Consider the following 17829-nt stretch of genomic DNA (forward strand, 5'->3'; position numbering starts at 1 on the left):
GCTAAATACATTATGATATAATTAAATAATGGGATAATATGAAACAAAAATGATATATTAAAAGCACATTTAGTCCTTATAGCTTCATTCACATGTATATAGTTATTGGCCTGCATACCTAAATGGACAACAAAATTCTAGTGGGGTATATAAAAATGTAGTTAGTCCATGGAATATTCTCCAGAATAGACCATATGTGAGTCCTCAAAATATATTTCAATAGATTTTAAAAGATTGAAGTCATGCAAAATGTCTTTTCTGATCACAACAGAATAAATAAAGAGCAAAAACTAGAAAATTCACAAATATGTGAAAACACATGCTCACATATTCAGAAATGTATGAAAATTAAACAGCTACCAATGGGTCAAAGAAAAAAGTACAGAGAAATTAGAAAAAAGTTAAATGGAAATGAAAATATGCATTCCAAAAAATTATCAGTTCAGTTGCTCAGTCATGTCTGACTCTGTGCAACCCCATGGACTGCAGCACGCCAGCCTTCCCTGTCCATCACCAACTCCTGGAGCTTACTCAAACTCATGTCCATTGAGTCGGTGACGCCATCCAACCATCTCATCCTCTGTCATCCCCTTCTCCTCCTGCCCTCAATCTTTCCCAGCATCAGGGTCTTTTCCAATGATTCAGTTCTTCACATCAGGTGGCCAAGGTTTTGGAGTTTCAGCATCAGCATCAGTCCTTCCAATGAATATTCAGGACTGATTTCCTTTAGGATGGACTAGCTGGATCTCCTTGCAGTCCAAGGAACTCTCAAGAGTCTTCTCCAACACCACAGTTCAAAAGCATCAATTCTTCAGTCCTCAGCTTTCTTTATAGTCCAGCTCTCACATCCACACATGACTATTGGAAAAACCATAGCTTTGACCAGACAGACCTTTGTTGGCAAAGTAATGTCTCTGCTTTTTAATATGGTGTCTAGGTTTGTCATGGCTTTTCTTTTTTGTCTTTGTTTAAATTACTATTATTATTAACTTAACAATATTGCATTGGTTTTACCACACATCAGCATGAATCCGCCATGGGTGTACACGCATCATGGCTTTTCTTCCAAGGAGCATCTTTTAATTTCATGGCTGCAGTCACCATCTGCAGTGAGTTTGGAGCCCAAGAAAATCAACTCTGTGCTGTTTCCATTATTTCCCCATCTATTTGCCATGAAATGATGGGACTGGATGCCATAATCTTAGTTTTTTTGAATGTTGAGTTTTAAGCCAGCTTTTTCACTTTCCAAAAACTTACAGGATGCTGCAAAGTCAGTGCTGGGAGGGAAATACATAGCTATAAATGCCTATGTTCAAAAAGAAGAAAGATCACAAATCAGTACCCTAATTTTAAACCATAAGGAATTAAACAAGGAAGAGCAGACTAAACCCAAAGTTAACAATGGTTATTCTGACCCCTGAGGTTGTGTGGTATTTCCTATTTCTTTACATCAATATTTATTAAATTTTCTACAACAGGTGTGTATAACTTATGTAGAAATGTTTTTAACTATATTAAAAGAAAAAAATATTGTTCCTTATGTTATCATTTAGGTATTTCGAGGTTCAGTTTCACAACAACTTAAAAGTCAATTTGAAAGTCACTTAGTCATGTCTGACTGTTTGCGACTCCATGGACTATACAGTGCATGGAATTCTCCAGACCAGAATACTGGAGTGGGTAGCCATTCCCTTCTCCAGGAGATCTTCCCAACCCAAGGATTGAATCCAGGTCTCCCTTGTTGCAGGCGGATTCTTTACCAGCTGAGCTACAAAGGAAGCCCCATAACAATTTAGCCATACACAAAAAGCTGAAAAAGTGGAAAATTCGTATTTTTTATTTATAAAAGACAGATTTTTTTTTAATTTTATTTTTACTTTATTTTACTTTACAATACTGTATTGGTTTTGCCAATCCCACTGCTGGGCATACACACCGAGGAAACCAGAATTGAAAGAGACACATGTACCCCAGTGTTCATTGCAGCACTGTTTGTAATAGCCAGGACGTGGAAACAACCTAGATGTCCATCAGCAGATGAATGGATAAGACAGATTTTTAAAATAATATTTGTTGGAGTTTTTTGTTAATGAAAGTGAAGCACTTTCTTTTTTAAGGCTTTTTCCCCCTAATGTTACATATAGCATTCACATAATGTTACATATAACATTATGTAAGTTTAAGGTGTAATGATGTGACGATGTTACATATAACATTTACATGTTACATATAGCATTTTCCCATAACGTTATGTATAGCATTATGTAAATTTAAGGTATAAAATGTGATGATATGATACATATACATATTGCAAAATGATTATCACAGGTTACTTTGTACCTTCACCATCCTATATAATTACCAATTGTGATTGCGTATGTGTATCATGAAAATATTTAAGACCTACCCTCTTAGCAACTCTCCAGTGGATAAGACAGAATTCTTAACTGTAGTCACCCTGCTGTATATTAGGTTTCTAAGACTTATTCATCTTACAAAATGCAAGTTGGTGCTCTTTGACCAATATATCCCCATTTCACCCATCTGTCAGTCCCAAGTAACAGTTCTTCTACTCTCTGTGTCTATGAATTCAGCTTCTTTAGCACATGTAAATGAGATCATACAGTATTTGTCTTTCTCTTTCTGGCTTATTTCACTTAATATAACACTGTCATGGTCCATCTATATTGTCACAAGTGACGCAATTTCCTATTTTTTTTTATTTTTTTTTTAATTTTAAAATCTTTAATTCTTACATGTGTTCCCAAACATGAAACCCCCTCCCACCTCCCTCCCCATAACATCTCTGTGGGTCATCCCCATGCACCAGCCCCAAGCATGCTGTATCCTGCGTCAGACATGGACTGGCGATTCAATTCTTACATGATAGTATACATGATAGAATGCCATTCTCCCAAATCATCCCACCCTCTCCCTCTCTCTCTGAGTCCAAAAGTCCGTTATACACCGCTGTGTCTTTTTTCCTGTCTTGCATACAGGGTCGTCATTGCCATCTTTCTAAATTCCATATATATGTGTTAGTATACTGTATTGGTGTTTTTCTTTCTGGCTTACTTCACTCTGTATAATCGGCTCCAGTTTCATCCATCTCATCAGAACTGATTCAAATGAATTCTTTTTAACGGCTGAGTAATACTCCATTGTGTACATGTACCAAAGCTTTCTTATCCATTCATCTGCTGATGGACATCTAGGTTGTTTCCATGTCCTGGCTATTATAAACAGTGCTGCGATGAACATTGGGGTACATGTGTCTCTTTCAATTCTGGTTTCCTCGGTGTGTATGCCCAGCAGTGGGATTGCTGGGTCATAAGGTAGTTCTATTTGCAATTTTTTAAGGAATCTCCACACTGTTCTCCATAGTGGCTGTACTAGTTTGCATTCCCACCAACAGTGTAGGAGGGTTCCCTTTTCTCCACATCCTCTCCAGCATTTATTGCTTGCAGATTTTTGGATCGCAGCCATTCTGACTGGTGTGAAGTGGTACCTCATTGTGGTTTTGATTTGCATTTCTCTGATAATGAGTGATGTTGAGCATCTTTTCATGTGTTTGTTAGCCATCCGTACATCTTCTTTGGAGAAATGTCTATTTAGTTCTTTGGCCCATTTTTTGATTGGGTCGTTTATTTTTCTGGAATTGAGCTGCATAAGTTGCTTGTATATTTTTGAGATTAGTTGTTTGTCAGTTGCTTCATTTGCTATTATTTTCTCCCATTCAGAAGGCTGTCTTTTCACCTTGCTTATAGTTTCCTTTGTTGTGCAGAAGCTTTTAATTTTAATTAGATCCCATTTGTTTATTTTTGCTTTTATTTCCAGAATTCTGGGAGGTGGATCATAGAGGATCCTGCTGTGATTTATGTCGGAGAGTGTTTTGCCTATGTTCTCCTCTAGGAGTTTTATAGTTTCTGGTCTTACATTTAGATCTTTAATCCATTTTGAGTTTATTTTCGTGTGCAGTGTTAGAAAGTGATCTAGTTTCATTCTTTTACAAATGGTTGACCAGTTTTCCCAGCACCACTTGTTAAAGAGACTGTCTTTACTCCATTGTATATTCTTGCCTCCTTTGTCAAAGATAAGGTGTCCATATGTGTGTGGATTTATCTCTGGGCTTTCTATTTTGTTCCATTGATCTATATGTCTGTCTTTGTGCCAATACCATACTGTCTTGATGACTGTGGCTTTGTAGTAGAGCCTGAAGTCAGGCAAGTTGATTCCTCCCGTTCCATTCTTCTTTCTCAAGATTGCTTTGGCTATTCGAGGTTTTTTGTATTTCCATACAAATCTTGAAATTATTTGTTCTAGTTCTGTGAAAAATACGGCTGGTAGCTTGATAGGGATTGCGTTGAATTTGTAAATTGCTTTGGGTAGTATACTCATTTTCACTATATTGATTCTTCCGACCCATGAACATGGTATATTTCTCCATCTATTAGTGTCCTCTTTGATTTCTTTCAGCAGTGTTTTATAGTTTTCTATATATAGGTCTTTAGTTTCTTTAAGTAGATATATTCCTAAGTATTTTATTCTTTTCGTTGCAATGGTGAATGGAATTGTTTCCTTAATTTCTTTTTCTACTTTCTCATTATTAGTGTATAGGAATGCAAGGGATTTCTGTGTGTTGATTTTATATCCTGCAACTATACTATATTCATTGATTAGCTCTAGTAATTTTCTGGTGGAGTCTTTAGGGTTTTCCATGTAGAGGATCATGTTATCTGCAAACAGTGAGAGTTTTACTTCTTCTTTTCCAATTTGGATTCCTTTTATTTCTTTTTCTGCTCTGATTGCTGTGGCCAAAACTTCCAGAACTATGTTGAATAGTAGCGGTGAAAGTGGACACCCTTGTCTTGTTCCTGACTTTAGGGGAAATGCTTTCAATTTTTCACCATTGAGGATAATGTTTGCTGTGGGTTTGTCATATATAGCTTTTATTATGTTGAGGTATGTTCCTTCTATTCCTGCTTTCTGGAGAGTTTTTATCATAAATGGATGTTGAATTTTGTCAAAGGCCTTCTCTGCATCTATTGAGATAATCATATGGTTTTTATTTTTCAATTTGTTAATGTGGTGAATTACATTGATTGATTTGCGGATACTGAAGAATCCTTGCATCCCTGGGATAAAGCCCACTTGGTCATGGTGTATGATCTTTTTAATGTGTTGTTGGATTCTGATTGCTAGAATTTTGTTGAGGATTTTTGCATCTATGTTCATCAGTGATATTGGCCTGTAGTTTTCTTTTTTTGTGACATCTTTGTCAGGTTTTGGTATTAGGGTGATGGTGGCCTCATAGAATGAGTTTGGAAGTTTACCTTCCTCTGCAATTTTCTGGAAGAGTTTGAGTAGGATAGGTGTTAGCTCTTCTCGAAATTTTTGGTAGAATTCAGCTGTGAAGCCGTCTGGACCTGGGCTTTTGTTTGCTGGAAGATTTCTGATTACAGTTTCAATTTCCGTGCTGGTGATGGGTCTGTTAAGATTTTCTATTTCTTCCTGGTTCAGTTTTGGAAAATTGTACTTTTCTAAGAATTTGTCCATTTCTTCCACATTGTCCATTTTATTGGCATACAACTGCTGATAGTAGTCTCTTATGATCCTTTGTATTTCTGTGTTGTCTGTTGTGATCTCTCCATTTTCATTTCTAATTTTATTGATTTGATTTTTCTCTCTTTGCTTCTTGATGAGTCTGGCTAGTGGTTTGTCAATTTTATTTATCCTTTCAAAGAACCAGCTTTTGGCTTTGTTGATTTTTGCTATGGTCTCTTTTGTTTCTTTTGCATTTATTTCTGCCCTAATTTTTAAGATTTCTTTCCTTCTACTAACTCTGGGGTTCTCCAATTCTTCCTTTTCTAGTTGCTTTAGTTGTAGAGTTAGGTTATTTATTTGACTTTTTTCTTGTTTCTTGAGGTATGCCTGTATTGCTATGAACTTTCCTCTTAGCACTGCTTTTATAGTGTCCCACAGGTTTTGGGTTGTTGTGTTTTCATTTTCATTAGTTTCTATGCATATTTTGATTTCTTTTTTGATTTCTTCTGTGATTTGTTGGTTATTCAGAAGTGTGTTGTTCAACCTCCATATGTTGGAATTTTTAGTAGTTTTTCTCCTGTAATTGAGATCTAATCTTAATGCATTATGGTCAGAAAAGATGCTTGGAATGATTTCGATTTTTTTGAATTTATCAAGTTTAGATTTATGGCCCAGGATGTGATCTATCCTGGAGAAGGTTCCATGAGCACTTGAAAAAAAGGTGAAATTCATTGTTTTGGGGTGAAATGTCCTATAGATATCAATTAGGTCTAATTGATCTAATGTATCATTTAAAGTTTGCGTTTCTTTGTTAATTTTCTGTTTAGTTGATCTGTCCATAGGTGTGAGTGGGGTATTAAAGTCTCCCACTATTATTGTGTTATTGTTGATTTCCCGTTTCATACTTGTTAGCATTTGTCTTACATATTGCGGTGCTCCTATATTGGGTACATATATATTTATAATTGTTATATCTTCTTCTTGGATTGATCCTTTGATCATTATGTAGTGGCCTTCTTTGTCTCTTTTCACAGCCTTTGTTTTAAAGTCTATTTTATCAGATATGAGTATTGCCACTCCTGCTTTCTTTTGGTCTCTATTTGCGTGGTATATCTTTTTCCAGCCCTTCACTTTCAGTCTGTATGTGTCCCTTGTTTTGAGGTGGGTCTCTTGTAAGCAGCATATAGAGGGGTCTTGTTTTTGTATCCATTCGGCCAGTCTTTGGGGCGTTCAACCCATTTACGTTTAAGGTAATTATTGATAAGTATGATCCAGTTACCATTTACTTTATTGTTTTGGGTTCGGGTTTATACACCCTTTTCGGTTTCCTGTCTAGAGAATATCTTTTAGAATTTGTTGGAGAGCTGGTTTGATGGTGCTGAATTCTCTCAGCTTTTGCTTGTCTGTAAAGCTTTTGATTTCTCGTTCGTATTTGAATGAGATCCTTGCTGGGTACAGTAATCTGGGCTGTAGGTTATTGTCTTTCATCACTTTAAGTATGTCTTGCCATTCCCTCCTGGCCTGAAGAGTTTCTATTGAAAGATCAGCTGTTATGGGAATCCCCTTGTGTGTTATTTGTTGTTTTTCCCTTGCTGCTTTTAATATTTGTTCTTTGTGTTTGACCTTTGTTAATTTAATTAATATGTGTCTTGGGGTGTTTCGCCTTGGGTTTATCCTATTTGGAACTCTCTGTGTTTCTTGGACTTGGGTGATTATTTCCTTCCCCATTTTAGGGAAGTTTTCAACTATTATCTCCTCAAGGATTTTCTCATGATCTTTCTTTCTGTCTTCTTCTTCTGGGACTCCTATAATTCGAATGTTGGAGCGTTTCATATTGTCCTGGAGGTCTCTGAGATTGTCCTCGTTTCTTTTAATTCGTTTTTCTTGTTTCCTCTCTGATTCATTTATTTCTACCATTCTATCTTCTATTTCACTAATCTTATCTTCTGCCTCCGTTATTCTACTATTTGTTGCCTCCAGAGTGTTTCTGATCTCATTTATTGCATTATTCATTATATTTTGACTCTTTTTTTATTTCTTCTAGGTCCTTGTTAAACCTTTCTTGCATCTTCTCAATCCTTGTCTCTAGGCTATTTATCTGTGATTCCATTTTGATTTCAAGATTTTGGATCATTTTCACTATCAATATTCGGAATTCCTTCTCAGGTAGATTCCCTACTTCTTCCTCTTTTGTTTGGTTTGGTGGGCAACTCTCCTGTTCCTTTACCTGCTGAGTATTCCTCTGTCTCTTCATCTTGGTTATATTGCTGCGTTTGGGGTGGTCTTTTTATATTCTGGTAATTTGTGGAGTTCTCTTTATTATGGAGCTTCCTCACTGTGGGTGGGGTTCTATCAGTGGCTTGTCAAGGTTTCCTGGTTAGGGAGGCTTGTGTTGGAGTTCTGGTGGGTGGAGCTGGGTTTCTTCTCTCTGGAGTGCAGTGGAGTGACCAGTGATGGGTTATGAGACATCAAAGGTTTTGGAATAATTTTGAGCTGCCTGTATATTCAAGCTCAGGGGAGTGTTCCTGTGTTGCTGGAGAATTTGAGTGATATGTCTTGTTTTGGAACTTGTTGGCCCTTGGGTGGAGCTTGGTTTCAGTGTAGGTATGAAGGCATTTGATGAGCTCCTATTGCTTAATGTTCCCTGAATTCAAGAGTTCTCTAATGTTTTCAGGCTTTGGATTTAAGCCTCCTGCTTCTGGTCTTCAGTTTTGTTTTTACAGTAGCCTCTAGACTTCTCCATCTATACAGCACCGATGATAAAACATCTAGGTTAAAGATAAAAAGTTTCTCCACATTGAGGGACACTCAGAGAGGATCACTGAGTTACAAGGAGAAGAGAAGATGGAGGGGGTAGTTAGAGGTAACTGGAATGAGAATGTGGTGAGATCAAAAGAGGAGAGAGCAAGCTAGGCAGTAGTCACTTCTTTATGTGCGCTCTATAGTCTGGCCCACTCAGAGGTATTTACGGCGTTATACAGGGAAAAGGAGATGGAGGAAGTAGACAGAGGTGACCAGGAGGATAAGAGAGAAGAATGAGAAGGAGAGAGACAAATCCTGCCAGTAACCAGTTCCTTAGGTGTTCTCCACTGTCTGGAACACACAGAGATTCACAGAGTTGGATAGAGAAGAGATGGGGGAGAAAAGAGACAGAGGCCACCTGGTGGAGAAAAAGGAGAGTCCATAGGAGAAGAGAGTGGTCAAGCCAGTAATCTCGCTCTCAGGTAAACTTGGGTAGTGAAGTTTGGGTTTTTAAATGAACAAAATTGACAACAAAAACCTAAGAGCAAAGGTTAAAAATCTGTTTTTGAAGACAATGGTCTGCTTTTCTGGTTGCCTGATGTCCTCTGCCAGCCTACAGAAGTTGTTTTGTGGAGTTTGCTCGGCGTTGAAATGTTCTTTTGAGGAATTTGTGAGGGAGAAAGTGGTCTTCCCGTCCTATTCCTCCGCCATCTTTATGCTCCTCCCTCCTAATTTTTAACAGCTGAATAATATTCATATATGTGTCAGTTTTCTTATCCATTTATCTGTCAGTGGACATTTGGGTTGTTTCCATGTCTTGGCTATTGGGAATAATGCCTCACATACAGTGAAAATGCAGATCTCTCTTTGAGATGGTGATTTCATTTCATCAGATACATACCCAGAAGTGGGGACTGCTAGATCATATGATAGTTCTATTTTTAACTTTTTGAGGAATCCCCGTACTGTTTTCCATAGTGGCTGATCATTTTACCTTCCCACCAACAGTACCTAAGGGTTCCCTTCTTTCCGTATCTTCACCAAAACTTGTTACTTGCTGTCTTTCTGATAATAGCCATTCTGGTTGGCAGCTGTATGTCATCTTTGAAAAAATGTCTGTTAAGATCCTCCACACTAATATTTTGACATACTTCCTACCCATCTTTATTTCTGTACTTTGTGTATTTATATAAAAATAGTAGCACAGTGGTGTACAGTTTTATGTCTGTGTCCTCTGTTTTTTACATGAGTAATTTCCCATATCATTGTATATTAAACAAAGAAGCTGTTTAAAATTGTGAAACAACATTAAAATTATATGGGTATGCCATAATCTATTTAATGATTCTGTCATTATCGGACATTTACATTATTTCTCCCTTTTCTAATTAGTATTTTTATAAGCATCATTTTAGATAAATATTGTTTCCAAGCTTATGATTATTTCTCTAGGATAGATTCCAAGAGAAGTACCGAGTGTTTAAAATGCACATTATTGCACAGAATGATTATGCCATTCTAGACTTCCACAAGTGCCTATATTCTTCTAGCCTTTAGCCAGAATTATTATTTTTTAACTATGCTACTTTGATAAGGAAATATGTTGTCTGATTGTTTTATTTTGCCTGTCTTAAGTACTGGTAAAGTTCAACCATTATTCATGTTTATTAACCATTTTAGTTCCTTTGAGAATTGAGCTTCGAAATATTTGCTCATTTATATTAGTGTTTACTATTTATCCAAGTGATTTGTGTGAACTCTACATACTAAATATATCAGTCCCTTTTTCTAAACCTTATTTCATTCTAAGAAAAACTTTTATTTCACATTTGACTATCTCAGTGGTATCTTAAAATTGGTCTAAAACTGAGACCACTACAAATTAAATTCTCTGATTGTCTTTTCTGCCTAAGATAGAGCATAACATAGTATTTATTCAGCCTGAAAATCCTGTCTGAACACCAACTTGTGGTTCAGATTTTCTGCCTCTCTTCACCCTTTGCTGTGGTTAAAAACATGCATTTCTTTGTGGCCCCTGGTAGATTTATGGAGGAGATAGTCCTTGGGACCCCAGCTTCAGTGAGTCTCCTTCATGAGATTCACCGTCTTTGGAGCTTTTGCTTTCTTAACAGTGTATAAATTCATACTATAGTCAGTGGCATCCTCAGTTCCATGACATATGGTGTGAGTTGTGACTCTTTCTAATTTGTATAGTTTATCATATTTTTAATATTACAGGTCTTTTACTCCTCAGGTGGTCTGATCTATTTTTTTTCTCATTTTTCTCTACATTTTACAACATCTTTATTCAGATATAATTCACATACTGGGAAATTCACTTTTCCAAAGTATGTGATTTGGTGATTCTTAATAAATTCACAAAGTTGTGTAAATATTACCACTATCTAATTTTAGAAGATTGTTATTACCTCTAAAAGAAACCTACATACCCATTAGCAGTTACTTTTCATTCCGTCCTCTTCCTAGCCCCTGGCAACTACTCATTTATTTTCTCTCTCTCTGGATTTGCCTATTATGGATATGCCATATAGATGGAAGTATCCAATATGTGGCCTTTTGTGTTTGGTTTTTTCACTTAACATGATGTTTTCAAAGATTAGTCATCTTATAGTACTTTACTTTTTTATTGCTGAATAATATTCCATTGTATGGAAAAAATACATTTTGTTTATTGATTCACTGGTTGATGGATTTTGTGTTGTTTACATTTTTGGCTATTATGCTGCTATGAAAATTCATACACAAGATTTCTGTGGACATAAGTTTTCACCTTTTAGGAGTGGAATTGGTAGGTCAGATGGTAATTCTATTTAACATTTTGAGGGACTGCCAAACTCTTTTCTAAAGCAGCTACACAATTTTGCAGTCTCACTAGCAATGTATGAGAGATCCAGTTTTCCACATCCTCACCAATGTTTGTTACTGTCTTTTTTATTTTAGACATCCTAGTGAGTATAAAGTAGTATCTCAGTGTGGTTTTGGCTTGTATTTTTCTAATGACTAATGATGTTCAACATCTTTTTGTGTGCTTATTGACTTACTTATATCTTCCTTGGAGAAATCTCTATTCAAATACTTTGCCTATTTTTAGTTATTCATCTTTTTATTGTTGAGTTATAGAGAGTTCTTTATATATTCTTGACAGAAGTTTCTGTTAGCAGATATATTATTTACAGATATTGATTTAATTTATACTAGATGGTGTGAGGTAGGGTATAGCTTCATTCTTTTGCATATGGATATCCAGTTGTCCTAGCATCATTTGTTAGCCTGTTCTTTCCCCCATTGGATTATCTTGGTTTTCTTGTTGAAAATCAGTTGTCCACAAATTAGGACGAATTTCTGGATTGCCCCAGGTTGCTCAAGAACCTGCCACACATCCCGAGTCCACACGTCACTGAAGGCCACCACAATTTACTCAGTTATCCAGACCAGACATGTTGGCATCAAGCTTTGTAAAGGCCACTGACTTCCAGTCACTCACCAATACCTAGTTGTACCTAGAAATAGCAAGTGTCCATCGCTTCTTCCACAGTGCCTTTCTTGTTTTAACCGTGTGTCTTATGGTTTGGGTTTGTTTTGGTTTGTTTGTTTTTACATAAAGTTGTGGCCCTCACATTGCCTTCTTAGCTCCAGTAATAGTCACCTTGTTCAGTTCAGTTCAGTCACTCAGTCGTGTCCGACTCTGCAACCCCATGAATCGCAGCACGCCAGGCCTCCCTGTCCATCACCAACTCCCGGAGTTCATTCAAACTCATGTCCATCAAGTCAGTGATGCCATCCAGCCATCTCATCCTCGGTTGTCCCCTTCTCCTCCTGCCCCCAATCCCTCACAGCATCAGAGTCTTTTCCAATGAGTCAACTCTTCACATGAGGAGGCCAAAGTATTGGAGTTTCAGCTTCAACATCATTCCTTCCAAAGAAATCCCAGGGTTGATCTACTTCAGAATGGACTGGTTGGATCTCCTTGCAGTCCAAGGGACTCTCAAGAGTCTTCTCCAACACCACAGTTCAAAAGCATCAATTCTTCAGTGCTCAGCTTTCTTCACAGTCCAACTCTCACATCCATACATGACCACAGGAAAAACCATAGCCTTGACTAGACGGACCTTTGTTGGCAAAGTAATGTCTCTGCTTTTGAATATGCTATCTAGGTTGGTCATAACTTTCCTTCCAAGGAGTAAGCGTCTTTTAATTTCATGGCTGCAGTCACCATCTGCAGTGATTTTGGAGCCAAAAAGAATAAAGTCTGACACTGTTTCCCCATCTATTTGCCATGAAGTGATGGGACCAGATGCCATGATCTTCGTTTTCTGAATGTTGAGCTTTAAGCCAACTTTTTCACTCTTCTCTTTCACTTTCATCAAGAGGCTTTTTAGCTCCTCTTCACTTTCTGCCATAAGGGTGGTGTCATCTGCATATCTGAGGTTATTGATATTTCTCCTGGCAATCTTGATTCCAGCTTGTGCTTCTTCCAGCCCAGCGTTTCTCATGATGTACTCTGCATAGAAGTTAAATAAGCAGGGTGACAATATACAGCCTTGACATACTCCTTTTCCTATTTGGAACCAGTCCGTTGTTCCATGTCCAGTTCTAACTGTTCCTTCCTGACCTGCATATAGGTTTCTCAAGAGGCAGATCAGGTGGTCTGGCATTCCCATTTCTTTCAGAATTTTCCACAGTTTATTGTGATCCACACAGTCAAAGGCTTTGGTATAGTCAATAAAGCAGAAATAGATGTTTTTTCTGGAACTCTGTTGCTTTTTCGATGACCCAGCGGATGTTGGTAGTTTGGTCTCTGGTTCCTCTGCCTTTTGTGGCACTTTACTTTGTACGCTGAATAATATTCCACTGTATGGATATAACCCATCCAATCCAGTGTCACCCCACCCCAGCTACAGGGATCAATTTAATCGCCTCTTGCTGATTTTCCATGCTTAAAAAGAAAACCCTCTCAAGTTTCAGAAGTTTTTTTCTTGTTAAGAACTTCAATGTATTACCTAGTATGCAAAATCCTTAACTCTGCTCTGAGTCCAGTGTGAGGCAGCCTCTCTTTCCCTCCCCTGTGATTTCCCTTCCACATTCCATGCTCTACTCTATCCTCTAGGCTCCAGCAGCTTTGAGCACCCTACAGTTACCCCTACATTCAAGGCTGCCTATACATCTGTACAGCCCTTGTCCCTTTGCCTATAACAGTCTCCATCCTTTCCTGGTCTTCCTTCACTTCTCAGCTCAGACAATGCTTCTTTCATAGAACTTAACTATACTTTGCCATAGTGAGCTGTTGTCCTATTTCCCCACTTGACTTTGTGTTCCTGAAAAGTGCGGACCATGTTTGGTTCTCATATATTTTCCCAGACCCTAGCACATTTCCTGGCACATTGTAGGTAATGATTATTTGATGAATAATTGAATGAATGAATGGAATTTAATTTAAAGTACTTAGGGTCACAATTTAATTAGTAATGTTGACACTTTAAAATGCATCTTCCACATCTTTTATTAACTATGATTAAGTTAAAGCTCTTAGTTCCTACGGGCATACTTTCTTTGTAGGTGAAAACTTCCCCTCCTTACCCATAACCTCAAGAAAACAGTACCTGGTCTTCAGGTTTCTTTTTTTCAATCAAATTTTTTAATCTTCTTAAATCCATTTATCCCACCCCAGAATTGAGTCCTGCTGTCAATGTAATAATGTTTGCAAAATCCAATAATACTTTCTGGAAATATTAGTCACTGTAATGTTGAAACCTCACTGAAATTCTCTACCCAGATAATGTGTCTAAAGTACTAAAACTTAGGTTTTCTGAAAGGAGTAGAATAATACATTAATTAGTTAAAAATCAACTGTCGTAAAATTTTGGAATAGTTAATTCATTCAAGCAACATTTGAGCACATATTATGCACCTAGCACTATGCTAAACATTAATAATATAGAAAGCTTTTTTGAAAAAAATTAATTCCCTTGGTAATTTCATAGCCTGTTTTGGGTCAGGGATTGGAACATGAAACAGATTTATAATGTAATAAAGCAGCTGTTAGTCGAGCTTTTGCACAGGCTACTTACTGTAGGTACACAGAGAGAAATAAAATTGATCTTCCCCAAAAGAACTTCACAATGAAAAGAATATTTAAGCCCTAAAATGCAATCCAGCATTTCAAGTTAGAGGCAAGAAAGACATCTCATGTAGGAGGAGCAGCATGTACAAAGGCCCAGGGGTAGGAATGAACAGAAGAGTTTCAGGGGTGGCAGATGAGCGAGCTAAAGACAAATTCAGGAGTTTCTGTGGCACAAAAGAAAGTAACCAGCCAAAACCAGCCTTTGAGATTCTCTCATCAAAACGAGTCCCTGAGGTATTCAATTTCTGCAAGATTCAAGTCCTTATCCACTGAGAGAGTCTCAGATAATTCCTTTAAGGAAGAGTCACCATTTATGACAAAAGTAAAGGCTTTCTTTAGGTGCTGTGTGGCCCTTGCAGGAATTGTTTGGGGTCTTTTCTGCTCCACATTGCATGTATGCTGATAATGAACCAAGAGTTATTTCTTTACTGGGGCTCTTGGCCTTTGGTCCATTATATATCACACGTAGAGACGGTTCTCTGAGCATCTTCCCCTCATTCACCCTTCCATGTCACTGCCAGCTTTCTTCTGATCCTAGCTCTTCCTCAGTTTAGGAGATGAGCATCGGCCTAGAATGATGCAAGTCTCAAATCTTTTGGTCTCAGGGCCACACTGCATTATTAAAAATTACTTAGGACCCCAAAGATCCTTTATTCATGTCATTATATCTCTTAATATCTATATTTAACCTATTAGAATTTCAAATTGAGGGAAATTTTAAATATTCACTAGTTCTTATAAGATAAAAGCAAAAAACTGCATGTCAACATGTCAAGATTAACAAAGTAATTTTGAAAAATATTTTCCAAAATAAATAATTGTATGAGAAAAGTGGCGTTATTTTATATTTTTTCAAATCCCTAACTCTAGCTTAATAGAAGACATCTAGATTCTCATGTCTGCTTCTAAATTCAATCTGTGATTATAAGCACAGGTCATATAGAAAACTCGGGAGAGAATAGGAGTGAGAAAGATAAACAACTTATTGATATTATTAGGAAAATTATTTTAGCATCACAGACCTTCTAAGAGAATTTCAGGGGTTCCTAGCAGTCCCTGAACCACACTGAGATCTTCTGACTTAGAAATTTTAAAATACAGTTGACCCTTGAATATCAATGGGAGGAGTGGCTAAGAGCACCAACCCCCTGCATGATTAAAAATTCCTGTGTAACTTAGTCGGCCATCCTTCTGTGTGCTTCCTCAGCATCTGATGATTTAACCAACCCCAGATCATGTGAAACTGTTGTATTTAGTATTGAATTCAAACCTATGTTGTTCAAGAGTCAACTCTACTATATTGAAAGATGAGAGTTGAAGGTTTTCAAAAGTTAGCAGATAGAATGTTAAAGCAAAAGCCAGCATATGGATAATTACTTCAAGCAAGTGTGACCACTGTTTTGATGGGATGATGAGTTTTAAAAAATGTGACTTACTTGTTCCACTTATTTACCATTAAAATCCACTTCAATCAGTCTTTAAACATTCAAAATCTTCCTCCTCAAAGAAAAACTAACTCTAGTTTCCTCTTTCCCACCCCTCACTTTAATCAGAAGATAGAATCCCAAAGAGCTAGGAAGTGAGCCACCAATTAAACAACTTCAAAGAAAGACACCTGGGGTTTCATGCTTTCTAGCTCTGTGACCTTGAGCAGGTCACAACTTTTCTACTCTCAGTTTCTAGACCCATAAAAGGGCTTACCTCCTTCACATGACCATCTGGATAATTTGAGATGCGGAATGTTAGTGTTGGCTTCCAAACTCTCAAGCCCTCTACACATGTTATTGATTATAATTATGTTATTATCATTATAATACTACTCATAGGACACATAAACCTCCCCTTCTCTTTAAGTGGAGAGATTGCCCTCTATGCTTTCCTCATTTGTGTGTCCCAGAGCCCTTCTCCAGCTAAATTCTTGCAAGCTGCCGATGGGAAAGCCCCTGATGAGCTGTATAATCTAAGCTCTGAGATTCCCAAGGCCAAACACAATCAGTCTAATGCATCAACTGTCAGGTTACCCCTACATGCAAACCTCCAAAGGAAGAGAGACACTGCCAAGACCAAGTTCAGGGAGAAGTATAAACAGGCCTCAGGTAGGTAGGCTTCCTCTACCTTCCAAGGAAATGCTCTCACAATGTTCAAACAAGAAGAATAATTAAAGAGAATATAAATGAAGATCATCTGGCTGCAGCTGAAGCAGCTCCCACTGACACATCAAAAGTAAAGTCACAGCCTTCAGTGAGCATGATTGATGGTGAAGTACACTTGCCTTGGTACAGGTTTCCAACACACTTCAGAAGTCATAGAATGCTGTTTGGACAAAGATCGGGAGTGAATTATACATCTAATGTAACCATGACCTAGAAAAGACTGAAAGGGTCGGAAATTTCAGTGGAAAGTCACTGAAAGAAAAAAGCGAACCAGAAGTAACTTGGCTAAATTGGGTAACATAAGTATAAGATTAAACACTGGCATGTTTAGAAATTCCCAGTCCCAAGTTAATAAAACTGGGGTCATGAGAATTCTCCTTACTTTACCATCTGCGTTTATCAACCCACTCAGCCTCCTCTCAGCACTAGAAAAACATTGCTCAGAGGAGGAAAAATAATTCTTTAGCAATAAACATTTGAATTTCACCTCAAGTAAGACTACATTTCAACATCTGAAAGACAGCTCAACCCGGATTTATTCTAAGACATTCTGATTTAAGCCGCTTTGGACAAATAACATTGTCTCCCTTTCCTTGTGTATGTAAAACAAAGCTCCTTGCATCCTACTCAGATAATGACTAAGATGTTAATAAATCATGAGTAAAATTTTAATTAAAAAATATTATTAATGTGGTTTTACAATAATTATCAATTTTTTTCTTTTTCTAGCTTTGAAGGCATCACCTTCTAAGAAACGGTGCAACTCCATCGCCGCCCTGAAGGCAACCTCACAGGAGATTGTGTCCTCAATTAGCCAGGAATGGAAGGATGAGAAGCATGATTTGCTGACTGAAGGGCAGAGTTTTAGCAGCCTTGATGAAGAAGGTAAAGACACAGAACTTAAACCACAAGAATTTTTTCTTTCTTTTCTTCTTTTTTTATTCATACAAGTAATGTAAACTCACAGTAGAAAAATTAGAAAATAGTTTCTCTAAGAAACAAAGTCTCTTAACTGACTTTTTTTTTTTTTTTAAGTCAGACAGGTACCTTGCTGGTGTCATAACAAGGTTTGCAGGGAGGCACATGTCACGCAGCATCGTGAACACCCAATCATCACACTCATGACCTACAAAAGGATCTTCTTAACTGATTTTTTAAAAGATATTTATAGTATGACACAGTTAATGTAAAATTTTTGAAACACATAAACAATCCCGTATTGGTTTATGGTAAAAAAAAAAAAAAATT

General features: G+C 37.3%; 1 protein-coding gene and 1 non-coding gene across 2 annotated transcripts in view; one reads left to right on the forward strand and one right to left on the reverse strand.

Annotated features, from left to right (window-relative positions):
- Window positions 1–17829, forward strand: part of PIP5K1B (phosphatidylinositol-4-phosphate 5-kinase type 1 beta) — a 357761-nt gene that overhangs the window by 241445 nt on the left and 98487 nt on the right. Inside the window, exon 12 of the mRNA XM_068974227.1 lies at window positions 17311–17466. Coding sequence (XP_068830328.1) covers window positions 17311–17466 — 156 coding nt within the window. The remainder of the gene's footprint in view (window positions 1–17310; window positions 17467–17829) is intronic.
- On the reverse strand, window positions 17615–17719 carry LOC138081586 (small nucleolar RNA U13). The gene has a single exon (XR_011145040.1). It is a non-coding gene; the product is annotated as a small nucleolar RNA U13 (small nucleolar RNA).

The sequence above is a fragment of the Capricornis sumatraensis genome, chromosome 6, assembly GCF_032405125.1.
Source record: "Capricornis sumatraensis isolate serow.1 chromosome 6, serow.2, whole genome shotgun sequence".
Lineage (NCBI taxonomy): Eukaryota > Metazoa > Chordata > Mammalia > Artiodactyla > Bovidae > Capricornis > Capricornis sumatraensis.